We start from the raw sequence: 13,900 nt of genomic DNA, 5'->3' as shown, positions 1-13,900 counted from the left end.
GCACTATCAAAGTGTGCATTCATGCAGGCTATGAGGTGGAGCCCTGTCAAGGACTGCAAATAATACCTGAGTGGGGCTTTCACCGCCCTCACCTAATAACTCAATTACTTACACTAAGGACGAGTGGGAAATGCCCCGATGGGTGGGTCCAAGCAAGTCGCTAAATAAAATTATGAATGTTGCACAGAATCCGACTCATAAAGCTGCACGTAAAAGCAACATTGGCAATGCATTAATCATAATAAATCTAGATCATGATATGAAACAAAAATCTGAATCACAATAAATTCAGAACTGTATCCATGCAAGCTTTCCAGGATGAATTTTACCCAGCTCATAAACGATGTGAACATCTGTGCGTGAAAAGAGCAGAGACAAATTAATATCAAAAATTGCATGCCAGGTTCACCCACCAGCAATAATCCTTGCAGGGATGAAGTGACACACACCATCCTGACCAAAGGCTTGATCAGAGGTTGGTGGGAAGGATACGCCATTGGAAATGGGATTAAATGCCCGGTCAGTCAAACTCCCCGTCCCCCCACCTCACTTAGAGACCAGTGGACCTTACGCTTTCTGTTGGTCGAGCCCCCGTTGGCTCAATCCACAGAAAGCTTACTACGATGGGCCGACAGATTATGGGCCGTCAGAGTGACGCCATCAAAACGCCCACACTATTTAGAGCGGATGGCATAATATTTTTTACTGTCCCCTAGGAAAAGCCTGGCAATTAGGTGCGGAGAAAACAAAAATGACACCCCACACCACAGGAGTAAACTTCCAGGATGTGGGTCTCCTTAGTTTTTGTTTTTCCAGGGTGTGGGCTCATTAGTTTTAGTTTTTCAGAAACAATCTTCTAATAAACTGGAAACAGTGCCGCTACCTTACGGAGGGCCATTTTATCATGTTTGCACTATGTTTTAACTGATGGTTTTTAAAACTGACGTGTTGCACTTGTGTTTTTTAAATTTGTTGAACTTGAATCTGATGCACTTTAGTTATCTTGATCTAAAATACCTATGCTGTACTTTGTTGGCGGCGCTGGCTCCCTAGCGGTCTCCGGCGCATACCCCTTGGCTCAGCCAATCACGAAGGGTGGGGGAAGAGCCTAAGGCAGGGACCCGGTATTTAAATCCACTATGGCGCGGGAGCACCGGTGGCGCGCCAAGGCAAGCCCGTCTGCGCCCGTCCGCGCCCTGACGGACCTAGGGGCCAGACACCCTGCCCAAATCCTTACGTATTTTTCAGATGAACTCAGAGATCTTCACCGGGCCTCACTTCCACTAAACCCGGACACTAACAAGGGCCTGAGTCAGAACAAAATCCGTCAGACACGGAAAGCTTGCCCAGAAATCTCAGATCACATCTCTCATACTCCTTCCTTACCATACCTAAGCACACAGCATTACATGTATACTATTTAAATACATGTTCCCTAGTTAAACATCAGCTTGATGTTTTTATGCTTCTAGCAGCAGACATTTTCTAGGTAACAGAAACTTGGCTGACTTCTGATTCCACTCCAGACATCTTGGCTGCACTGCCCAACGACTATTACATCCTTCATGTGGATCATCCACCTGGTAAAACGGGTGGTGGAGTAGCAGCAATTATTCACTGCGACCATAAAATCACTGCAATCTCCTCTTGGAACCTTGCGGCAGTGAATAACATGGTCATCAAGCTGGACTCCAATTCAGCCCCGCTGATCTGTGTTGTGATATATAGGCCCCCTCAGCACATACCTCTGTTTCCCCTACTATTAAGTGAACAAATGGCTAATATGGTAACAAACTACACAAACATAGTGCTAATCAGTGACCTAAACTACTGGTTTAATGATGCACTTGGTGGACCTCATTCAGAGGAATTGACTGATTTATTAACTAACCTCAATTTTACTCAACATCTATCCTCAGCCACACATATTAAAGGTCACACACTGGACCAAGTCTGGACCACTAACCTTACAGTGTCTGTTCCTATGATCTTGCCGTGCCTATGGTCAGACCATCACCTTATAACATTTTCAGTAACAGTGCCTACTAGCAGTAAGACTCCCTTGATTGAGGGGGGTGTGATTAGGAACTGGGGCATCCTTAATAAACAGGAATTTCTGAACTCATTAGCTAGCTCAACTCCAACTTTCGATCCGGATGTTGATCTCTATGAAGCAAACATCTCAGCATAGCTCTTAACAGCCGGTGACATGTATGCCCCGCTCAAAAAATTTAAACAAGACCGTCGCTCTGATGCACATAAATGGTTCTCTGGAGAACTAAGAGAACAGAAACTAGCACTACGCCAAAAAAGAAAGGAGCTGGAGATTAAATTACGCTCTTGAAGATAAGCTCCTCTATTCAGAGGCACAGAAAGAATATAAAAAAGCGATTAGTGCAGCAAAAGTCTCCCACTTCTCCACTAGAATTTTAAACTCCCGTAATAAATCAAAGGAAATTTTCTCAATCGTGAATGAGTTGTCTAATGCCGATAGAGTCTCAACTAAATCCATCCCCACTCAGGATCTTTGCGACTCTCTGAATAACTTTTTTTCTGAAAAAAAGTTCCACGTTCAATGCCAGTATTCCACTCTCTGTCTCCAATAAGTCATCCTCTGTCACATCTTCAAACGCTCTCTCGCTGGATCACTTTCCGGCCGTTAGCACTCATGCTTTTCTGGACTTATTGTCCAAAATAAAATATGGTTCCCCCATGGACTGCTGCCCACTGCACATTCTAAAAGAAACTTTCTCTGCCCTGCCCAAGTCTTCTATGACCCTTTTGAATGAGTTGCTTTCACAGGCCCGCATCCCTAAAGTATTCAAAGAGGCTATTGTGGTCCCTCTCCTAAAAAACCCGGAGCAGACTCACTAAATTCTTTAAATTACCACCCTATATCCCTGCTACCTTACTGAGTCAAAATCTTGGAAGCCCACGTGGCTAAGTGCCCGTCTAATTTTATGGAGCACTCCGGCTACCTAGATCCACATCAGGCGGTATTTCGCCCCACACATTCTACGGAGTCAGTGATACTGGCAGTCCTGGATGATTTGCGTGGAAAAGCGGATAGAGGTATCCCACAGGCCCTGGTGCTGTTAGATCCATCTGCCGCATTTGACACGGTCGAGCACAGGATACTGAGGGACCGTGTCAGACAGGCTGGCATTCTGGGCCCAGCTCTTAACTGGATTGAATTCTTTCTCGAGGGTCGTACTCAAGCAGTACGCTTGGCCACATTTACAGCACCCAAGATAACTTCAACATGTGGGGTCCCACAGGGCTCCTCATTATCCCCCCATCTGTTTAAACTTTACCTCCTCCCTCTGATTCAGTCTTTGAAGGAAAGGAATGTGACTACATTTAACTATGCCGATGACCTACAGCTTACATTTGCCATTGATAACTCCCCCAATTCAGTTATCGTCTTCCAGGAAACAATGATTCACATTCGCCACTGAATGGATCGCAATCATCTGAAACTCAACCCAGGCAAGACTGAATTGGTGCTAACAGGAAGGAGCCAGATCTTGTGGGGCCCACACTATTGGCCAGCAGAACTTGGTTCTCCCCCTGAGCCCTCCACCTCTGTAAAAAGCCTTGGGGTTATTATAGATAACGATTTATCACTAAAAACCCAGGTCGGCACACTGGTATCAACTTGCTTCTTTCAGTTATGAAAGATCCGAAAGATCAGCTGTCTGCTCACTCATGCAGTGCTGATACAGGTGGTGATAGCTATGGTACTATCACACCTGGATTACACCAACTCGATCTACCTGGGGATGCTACTCTTCTTGACCAAACGGCTCCAGATGGTGCAGAACCAGGCAGCAGGAGTGATCCACCAACAACCAAGGTGGCAATCTGCCAGACCTCTTCTAAAACAACTACACTGTCTTCCCATCTCTCAACGGCCAGCCTTCAAGACAGGTTGCCTAGTTTTTAAATTGTTACACAGCCAGAGCCCCAAATTCAATAACAACCTGTTATCCAGGTATACTCCCTCCCGTAACCTCCGCTCAAAGCATCTCCTGTTACTAACACTTCCTGCTTTCAAACGGAAGCGGCAAGGAGGCTGTTGATCCGCATATCTGGCCCCACGAATGTGGAACTCGCTTCCCCTAGAGATCCGGTCATGCACGGAACTACTGAGATTCAGAAAGTTGCTCGAAACATGGCTATTTGAGCAGGCACACAACTAATATTCCCCCCCCCCGGTTCTGACCATTCCCAGAGTAGTACCATGAAACCTCTTGGTGTACGTGCGCTTTATAAGTTCCTTATAACATTAACGTTACACATAAACAAAAAAGTTAAAGATTTGGTGAACGGCGATTATACCGACAGCTGCAGTGACCAAGGTACATAGATGACCACAGGGCCGGTGGTCACCTATACGGAGTACCGGCAGGATAGCAAACTTAATGTCCTCTGCCATCCTGATGGATTACATCTGCTAAACACAAAATGAGACCCTAAGTCTAAACTAGAGGAATCAAACACACCCAACACAGATAATCATGCTCATAAAAAGTCACTTGTTAATAAGAGTAAAAATACACAACTTCCCAGATATAGCAGTGGAGAATGACTTAGAGCAAGGAAGGACAGGTGACATATTTTTAGAACACCCACATAAAATACATTTGTACACCATGACTCCAAATGGAACTAATGTAACTAGTAAGAACCTTATACAAAGCAGATGCCAATGTGGGCGTGAAATTAGCTAATTACAATTTGCTCAGGCTTTGGCAATGTGCCAGTGAGCAATTTGCACTGACACTGAGCTGCAGTCTCGGAATGAGGAATAACGCGCTGCTGACCTTTGAATAGAGATCAAGCACTAACTAGGAGTGATGTCCCTCGTGTTGAAGAATGCAACACAGCAGTGCTATTTATCCTCCCGCTCTGCAGCAGTTTTTACCTGCCAAGCGCAATTTGAAACCAAATCACAATACTGTTCGTGTGAAAATGGAGCTTTGCACCCAAAACAGGATTTGCAACCCAATTAAAATCAGGGTCCAGAGGTCATTCTGAAACCTCTTACCTTGAATGCGCCCACATGATGCATGTAAATATGGGAGGGAGTTTGACAAAAACTTTCTTTTTGTAGAAAAAGAAACCTAAAAATTATGGAATGACTCCCTTTTAAGAGATATGTGTTAGCATCACTACACCCTTATTTAATATCCGGCGAATTGGTGTGTGGGGGGGGGGGGCTTTAAGATGAAAAACTACTTGTGAGAAATCCGATCTCACAAGGTATCAACTGGATCCAAAGAGATGTGCAAGTATTATTACCTTTTGAAAATGGTTTGGCTATTACTCTACATTCGCATCATAGAAGTAAGTGGGGCCTTGACATTCGGCATCAGAGTGAAGTCAACAAAACAATCACAACAAATCAGCGAAAACAAGAGGGCACCAGAAGAGCAGCATCTTCAGCTGGGGAGACAGGTGCTGCAGCAGAGTTCAGCCTTAAACCCCTTCCCTGTGCATGTATTTGTGAGTTTATCCCTGCCAGAGAACTGATTTTCGTGTCTGTCAGCTGCAATTTACCTGTCCAGCTGCAAACTACATAATCAAGATAATAGACCAACCTGCTTATTTCCAGATAAAATACCACGCACCCCAAGTCTCTCGAGCTTTCACCCTTTGAGAAGGGTCAGTTATGGCTGCCGCCTGAAGCCACCACTTCAAGTCTGTGTGTTATTATCCTACAAGTAAATGGCTGTCTCTGTTGACGTGTTGATGCGGCGCGTGGCCAGCGGTGATTTGGAAATTTTCCAATCTTACTTTTTGAAGTTTTGAAAATAGTACAAATAACAACAAAAATGAAGTTATATATTTTTACGCTGGTGTATGTGTGTTTAGCTGCACTACTTTCCCATCAGTCGACATTATATTAGTCAAATGTTATCACTGCTGCAATTTGTACTATACTCCAAAGTCCATTGTCTTCGGTAATGTACGCAGGTCTTGAGACATTGTAATTCTATGACCTATGTAATAATATGCTCTTATTCTCTAGCAAGAATGATGATAGCCCAGGCCACAAAGCTCACACCTCTTAATGCTTCTGCTGAGTGTGCCCCAGCATGGAAACAGCACCAGGGCTGCCTGCTGTGAGAAAGATAGGACAGTCCTATATTTTTGTGTGTAGAGACTGCAGTCTACTCCTAAAATACCTTTGTGCATAGCAAATAATCGTAAACTTACAAAAAAAAGTGTAAGTTTACCTTTATGAATCAAGCCATTAGGCCTTAATATGGGGTAGGTCAGAGTCAGTGGTCAAGTGTCCCTGCAGAAAGAGAAGAGCATTTCAGCTTGTAAATGGTAGTGCTTGGGACTATAAGGGGGCCTCTTTTTGGGGCCCCCAAATTTGCTCTCAGACAGGCTTTCATGTCAGAAAGTCCGTCATGGGAAGCCTGTGGCAAACAGAGAATTGTCATCACAACAGCGGACACACTGTCCATTGGGATTACGGACTGGTCTCTGACTGGCCAACGGGCTCCTTCAGTCCATCGGAATCCAGCCGGAATAACTGGCTGGTTTAAATTGTAACTAGGCGGTTGAAATTGAAACCAACGCTCTTGGTAGGAAAGCCTCCAACCTTTCCGACCGAGATCATAATAGGCCCCTTTGTGAATCAAAAGAATATTGGCATTTTAAATTGCTAGTCACTGTAACATCACAAGAAAAGCCAGGAATATGTAAGGATTAAACAAGGATTTCAAAGATTCAATTCCCATAGAATATAAAATATCCAGGGCCGTACTGAGAACCATAACTGGCCCTGGCAAAGTGCTCGGCCACCCTTCCTCCCCCCCACCGGGGGTTGGTGGTGCCGTCGAGCTCTTTGCAAGGGCCGGTTTTCGGCTGATTTTCTTACAGGGCCGATATTGCAGCAATGCTGCAAAAACGGCCGTGAAACAAAAACGGCCCCCAGGGGCCCAATACCGACCCCCACCTGTGCGGGCCACCGGGGGATTGTCCGGTGCCCGTTTTGGCCAGTCTGGCCCAGAAAATATCCCATCTTTATTCATGAAAGCTAGGTCACACAAGGGGGCTGATTACAATGGTGGAAATATTGCCACAGCGGGGCCGGAGGAAGCAATCGTTCCGCCATCATTATGAGATTTACCAGTGGCGGTTTCTACATGGGGGCGTTTGGGCGCCGCCCCCCCTGCCTTCTCGCCGTGCGAGAAGAAGGCAGAAACAAATGGTAGTTATTTATTTATAACTACCATTTGTTTCTGCCTGCCCTTCTCGCACGGCGAGAAAGCAGTCAGCAGATTAGAACTGCTTCCTGGTTACTCGAGTCGAGCCTCAGGGCAGGGGGGAGTGGCTTGGGGGAGTGGCTTGCCCACTGTTGTGAATACAGACTGTTTGGACAGCCTGAGAGGCTGTCCAAACAGACAGTATTAGCAACAGTGGGCAAGCCGCTCCCCCAAGCTCCTCCCACTCTCCGTTCTGCAGGATGCAGACTAGGAAGAATTACGCAGTTAGGGCAGCCGGCCGAACCAATCAGCGCCGGCTGCCATGGAGGGGAGGGAGGCAGCCTTCAGTGACGAACGAGGCGGCATTCAAAATCCAGGACGGCGGGAGCAGTCTCGGGACTCGAGTCGGGAAGCCAAGGTAAGTTTTTTATGTTTAAATTAATTTTAAAATTAACCTTGTCTTCAATCATTTACTATAAGCGTAGCTATTGGGGTATGTTTTTGCCTGCAGCGGGTTTATGGGCATGCTCGTTTAAACACGCTGCAATTAAATATATAATTGGGAAGCCCTGCAAATTTTTGTGCAGTTTGCAGCGTTGCGCTTGACTTTGCAAAAAAAAATGTGATAGCCCACTGGTAAATTTATGACGCAGCATTGCGTAGTTTGAATGCCACCATGAGGGTGTTGCATGACTGGGCGTGGCGGTCCCAGGAATCACACGAATGTAGACAGATTGTATCATCATGGCAGTCCTAGGTAATTATGATAGATATAATGTCTGGCAATGTGCTTAACTAAGCTTTGATAGTTTGAGCTTCTACGAAATCCAATCTACACGGACAGCATTCCTGGGCTACTTCTGCCATGTCAGAACACAGATGCAAAACGTCAGCACGGCCTTTACTTTTAGCTCAGAGAATACCAATCAGATAGGATGTGTTTCACTGTTTCTGTCATGCTTCAATTCATTCGGAGCTTAATAGTGCTCACTACATCGTTTTCCTCATTTCCACGGCCCGCATAGCCATGTTTTATGTTGTCACGGTGTTACAGTGTTTAAAATAAACGTGTAATTGGGAACAGCAACCAGTGTGAGCAATCCAGCATTGATATACCCGCTCCTTCTTAAACACACGAACGCCATCTTTTTTGTTATAATTCCTTTTCACATTTTTACTCACTTAAACTTTAGGTTTTCCGACCGTCTTTAGGAAAAGGAAAGACCTGTTTAGTTTTAGATATATGATTCAAAATACTCTGCTGTTACAGAGCAGCTCCATCATTAACATATTAAATGTCATAACAAAACTGTATTAAGAAAATGTCAGACGGGTTCTTATAAAGCCAATGTAAATTAATATATATGTACTAGTGGCATTGTTAAGGGCAACATGTTTAAAAAGTTTGAGTCCTCACTATCACTGTGCTTCATAAACCTTGCTTTCTCAAATTTGCTTTAAAATGCACTATTTGCGAACTATTTTTTCAAAGTTCTTCAGGGGCAGAACCCTCGAACCCTCCTTATGATGGTCGGGCTTTTTTCGAGCCTTGCGCGCTCTTCTGTGCAACTTTCATCCCCAACTTTTACGCCCTGCCACTTTCAAATGTCACCAGCCGCCACTGAGATTTACCCCATCACATTATGATGGCGGTGGGTACAGCAGCGGAGGGAAAGTCTAGCCGCTGCTTTTCCGCCGGTAGTAATCGTCGCAATTGCCTGTGGAGCGATCAGCATGCTCACAATGGCGGCGGAGCCTAGCATGCTCCGCCGGTACAATTATGATGCCGGCGGAAGCCAGCCTTTCCGTGGCAGTTGAACCGCCATTGTAAGGCTGGTGGAGAATGTCTTCCGGGGCCCATTGCGGGCCACCGTTGTGTTGGGGGAGGTGTGGGTGCCCTGGGAGGTACCTATGTTACCCCCCTACATTTCACTGCCCCATGTGGCAGACATAGTGTAGTGCTTGCCACGTAGTGCAGTGAAATGCACAACATGCTCCTTCCAACAATAGGGCGGTGCTGCTGTCAGCAGCCACCGCAGCAATGTTAAACATGCGGAATCCGACCACAGCGGTAGCGGTCCCATCATAATTGAATAGGCGGGACTGCTGAATGCATGGCAGTCGGCCCCAATCACCACTACGGTGGTGGGCGGATCAAATTCGCCCCCCATCGTAATCGGCCCCAAGGTTCTTATCCTGAGGAGACCCTTAAATTAAATCCGGTTGAAACATAATAACAGTACATAAAGGGTGCTAAAGGATTCTTAAAGATTAACCAAGGAACACTATCAAAAACACCTTTTTACACTTATGAAATTGTGAAAGCAGTGTCCACAAGTGTTATTTTCCTAACCCCAAAAATGCAAATAAGGGAACATTCAAGTTAACATTTTTAATAACATATTTACGTATTTATTTATTCGAAGTTTTTATATAGCACCGTGTCACAGGATATGTATTCAAGTGCTCTGCAGAGAACAAAACAATTTACATGGGCATGAAGAGAGGAAATAAATAGGAGGAGCGGAGTGAGAAAAAGGAAGGGGAGACACCTGAAGTAGTATACAAAACTAATTTGGAATAGTGTTTTTTTGCAATTTTTCTATCCATTAACGATAACATTAGTGTTCATCAAAGTTGACTCACGAATAACCCAATCTCGGTTTAACTATACTCAACTGCTGGTGACGGTCTTTTTTCTCCAGTAAATCATGATTGCTTTTAAAACGGTGTTTTTTAAATATTGGATACTTCTGTAACTTGACAATTAACCCTCTGTTCACTGCGTAAATCCTTATTACCAGTGCTTAATTTGTAAAAGAATGAGTGCCAATGCCTAAAGCTCTTCTCCTGAGACGCCTAGTAAAAATCAGAGAGCTGAACACCAAGTCAGCATTGACTCTTCTTTAAACCGCTCAAGACACAGCTGCCCTTTACCTCACTTCTGCTGATCCCTGCTTTTTCTTTTTGTGCCCGTTTTTCTCTCTTTCTCTTCCTCTTTCTTTCTGCTTTGTGTGTTTTTACATTGCCTGCTCACTGTTAATGTCTGATGAGGAAATATATGTGCTAGCCCCGGAAAATTAATACTGGTGGCTCCACCACCAACAACTGGCTCAAATTAAGCACTGCCCATTACTAAAGTATTTTGGATTAGGTGTTTCATTTTATTATTCTGAAATTACAATTGAGTAATTTGCTTGTAACCTAATTAGTACTGTGGAGATCTAGCTGGGTATGTTTTATGTTGTGTTCATGAATAATAGGTGGGCACACAATAAAGTTGATGTAGGACTAAAAGGTTATGCAAAACGATAGTTGCAGAATTTCACAAGTATGAGAATGGGTTGTAGAATTTGAAATTAAACTTAGACATGGAACCTGAAACAGGTGGATAACTGCACATTTGCAGGAGCCCACACCTCAGGGCCTGATTAACAAAGGTACACCTCTGGGCCTGATTCACAAAGGTAAAGTTAGACCGAAGGTCTAACTTTAACCCTGAAGTCAAACTTTACATCTAAAGTCTAACTTTACACTTGAAGTCTAGGTTTAGACCTAAAGTCTAACTTAAAATACAAGTCTAACTTTACTACTTATCAGTATTCACAAAGGTAAATTACTACAAGTAAGTGTAGTAACTTACCTTTGTGAATATCGAAATGTAGTAAAGTTAGACTTTTGATCTAAGTTAGACTTAATTTTAACTTCAGATGTAAAGTTAGGCTTCAGGAGTAAAGTTAGACCTCAGGTGTAAAGTTAGACTTTTGTTTTAACTTTACCTTTGTGAATCAGGCCCTCAGATTGTAGGTCATTTGGCCTATGTGGGTGCTTGATAAATGAAGGTCGTTTCTCAGTTTGTTTTTACCATCAGAGTACCAGGAGAACACCATGTTACAGTGCACAGTCATGGCATAACTTACTGAAAGGCTGGCTTCTGCAGTACCGCACTGTTCTTACTGCGTTGGCTATCATTCTCTGCAAGAAAGAGACAATGCATTAGAAAATAAGAAATAAAAGGTCAAAAGGAAACAACACGGTTTACTGAAGCTTATTTGCCCATTGCCAATTCTTCACCTTGCAGCTTGCATGCTTCGCTTCTGGGATTTATGGCTGCTGCAAGCTGGAGGACCCATAGATGAGTAGTGCTAGATACAGTCACATTCAAAATGATAGCCAATTTCACTCTTATTTCACTTAAAATGTTAACGTCAGCATGCCAGTTGGAAGAAAACCCACATTAAACCTAATTGACATTCACTTTGTTAAAGGGAAAGTTTCGGTCTATAACGTAATCTTTGGCTTCTTATCCAGCTGAAATTGGGATTCAGGAAGTGATCTGTTTGTGAATGCACTTGAAACAGACTGGTTTACTAATTCAACTACTAGAGGCCTTGATTCTCTCTTTCCTGGCACTATGTATGTATGTGTATATATTGGGAGAAGATCGTATATTGTGTACATCATCACTGTATTGGTTGAACAGTGGAGCCCCTTGTAAATGAGCAGATCTTACAGCAGACCCGTGATCACTTAGATACCTGGACTCAAACCCTTAATCTTGGGAGGGAGAGTCTAAGACCATAACCACTTGACCAGAAGTGACTTGCTACACTACCCTACAGGGCAGAGAATACAGATCCAAAGTTGACTGGACAGGGGTTTACCAGATTTTATCATAACACAGTACATGAGACACAAAAGCTATATTCTGGGAAGTCAAGATGAAATGCATTGGTGAAAAAGAAGTAGAAGGGTCACGCTTCAGATGTGTAAAAGTCATGTTTTGGCTAAGGATGGTGGCCCAGAGGAGGTAGTTGTATCAGAGTAACTATGTGCCCCACTTCAGCAAGCGCAGAGGCTGTCTGGAAGATAGCTCAGCAGTAAATGGGGAAGGTGATCACATTATTACAGCGACTGCCTTGCTAGTACAGCTGAAGGGTATTCCACTGTCATGCACAGATTGAAAAGAGTATATCCTTGATATGGCCACCTTTCAGGACTCAGAGATTTTAGGTTGAGTGGTTTTGGTGGGGGTTGGGAAGTAATAGGTAGTGGGCTTGTTACAGCGCAGAACGTACATGCAAGAAATCATTGAATGATAGAGTATGAAGACAGCTGCATGAGCCACATGTGTATAAGATAGCATTGTATGCCTCACATTTTTCCTACATTGCTCGCAAAGTCCTGAAGGAGCCAACAGGACTGGTGCAGCTCTGTGTTTAATGGAGTTTTAGATTACAGGGTGAAGGTTAGGCAGGGTGGGTTAAGGTTTTTAGTATGGCCTGTAAATTGGTGGGATCGATTTTCATGAGGTAGGTAGAGCTGCATAGCTATGAGTGTACAGTTTGTTCATCAGGGCCGGTATTACTATAAGGGCACACTTACCCTGTTTGCGCCATGGTGCACCTTCAAACAGGTGTGCCAGATGTAAACAGGGAAAGAGTGCCCGATTATGGTGAATTGGCTGCCCTCAGGGCAGTCGCAAAAAAGGGCTGCCTGGGGGCATTGCATTCAAGTTAAATACTGAGCTTCATGTTTCACAGGGCGGGAGGAAACCTTCAAGAGGACTTAGAGATCCCCTTGTAAGCGGGTGCAATGAGTGACTGCAGCTACCTGCAAGGGGTGGGGTCCACAGGACTCCCATTTATTCCTCAAGAGGACTGCCCTCAGGGGGCACACTGACAGTGAGATAAAATGAAAGGAAAATGGGTTTTGCAAAGCGCAAATAGTTGCCCGGAGGCGTCCAAGCGCTGTAACTAAAAGGAATTCCCACAGATGGACGGATAGTACAGAAGGATGGAGAGGGACAGTGCAACAACTTTCTGTGGCGTACTGTCAGTGTGCCTCCTGAGGGCATGATTGTAATACGGCACGCTCTCAGAGGCAAAGTAATTTATCAGTTGCATGGAGCCACGCTCCCATGCAAATGAGGGAATGCCCTCTAGAGTTAGTGCTGTTGTATTACAGAAGGGGCCCACAAGGGCTGTGGCTCCTTCTGTAATACCAAAGTGCCCGGAGATCACAGAATGGGTGGATATGCCAGTTGAACCCCTGGGGCACTTTCTGTAACCCTGCCCCGGGTATCTATATGGCATGTGGGCAACTGCATGCTCCCAAGTAACAGGAATAACTCACGCACCAAACAATGCACATTTTTATGGACCTTAAATTCGAAAAGAGATTTGCATAGCAATGTGTTTTAGGCATGTACTAAGGGTTTATGTGGTTGCAAACCCTCCACATTGCTAATTTTTAGGGTATTCGACTGCAGAAATCCTTGTGGTTCTGCACTGAGCCAATTTTATGATTCAAAAAAGCTGCTCTGAATCACGAAATGGGTTTCCAAATGGTTACCAATTGGAAAGGGGTTTGTTTTTTGCATCCCTTCCTACCACCGAATATGTCTCCTTTGTATACATGGTTCGTGACCGAAATTCTGGTCGCAACCCATTGATAAGTTATAGTCTCCCAAGTTGAAGTGGTAACTCGCTTGTAAAACGGAATTAGCAATATGGGGTGGCAGCTCTAGCTGAATATGTTATGTTAAGTGAACCGCCTCAAATTTTTATTTTAACCCGTTGACCGCGGCTTGAATTCCGCCGTGGTGCGGGTGATTTATGAATGGGCGTGGTCAGGACGGCCCCCGGCCTCCTCCGCACACGCCCACCGAGACATAG

At 44.5% G+C, this 13,900-nt stretch overlaps 1 protein-coding gene across 1 annotated transcript in view; it reads right to left on the bottom strand.

The window, feature by feature from the left end:
• The window catches only part of RAPGEF4 (Rap guanine nucleotide exchange factor 4), a 1,206,373-nt gene that overhangs the window by 72,639 nt on the left and 1,119,834 nt on the right, over positions 1-13,900 (bottom strand). Inside the window, exon 30 of the mRNA XM_086956142.1 lies at positions 11,144-11,198. Coding sequence (XP_086812268.1) covers positions 11,144-11,198 — 55 coding nt within the window. The remainder of the gene's footprint in view (positions 1-11,143; positions 11,199-13,900) is intronic.

This window comes from Lissotriton vulgaris, chromosome 2_1, assembly GCF_964263255.1.
Source record: "Lissotriton vulgaris chromosome 2_1, aLisVul1.2, whole genome shotgun sequence".
NCBI lineage: Eukaryota > Metazoa > Chordata > Amphibia > Caudata > Salamandridae > Lissotriton > Lissotriton vulgaris.
The sequence above is the reverse complement of the archived record's forward strand: the minus strand, read 5'-3'. Positions and strand labels throughout refer to the sequence as shown.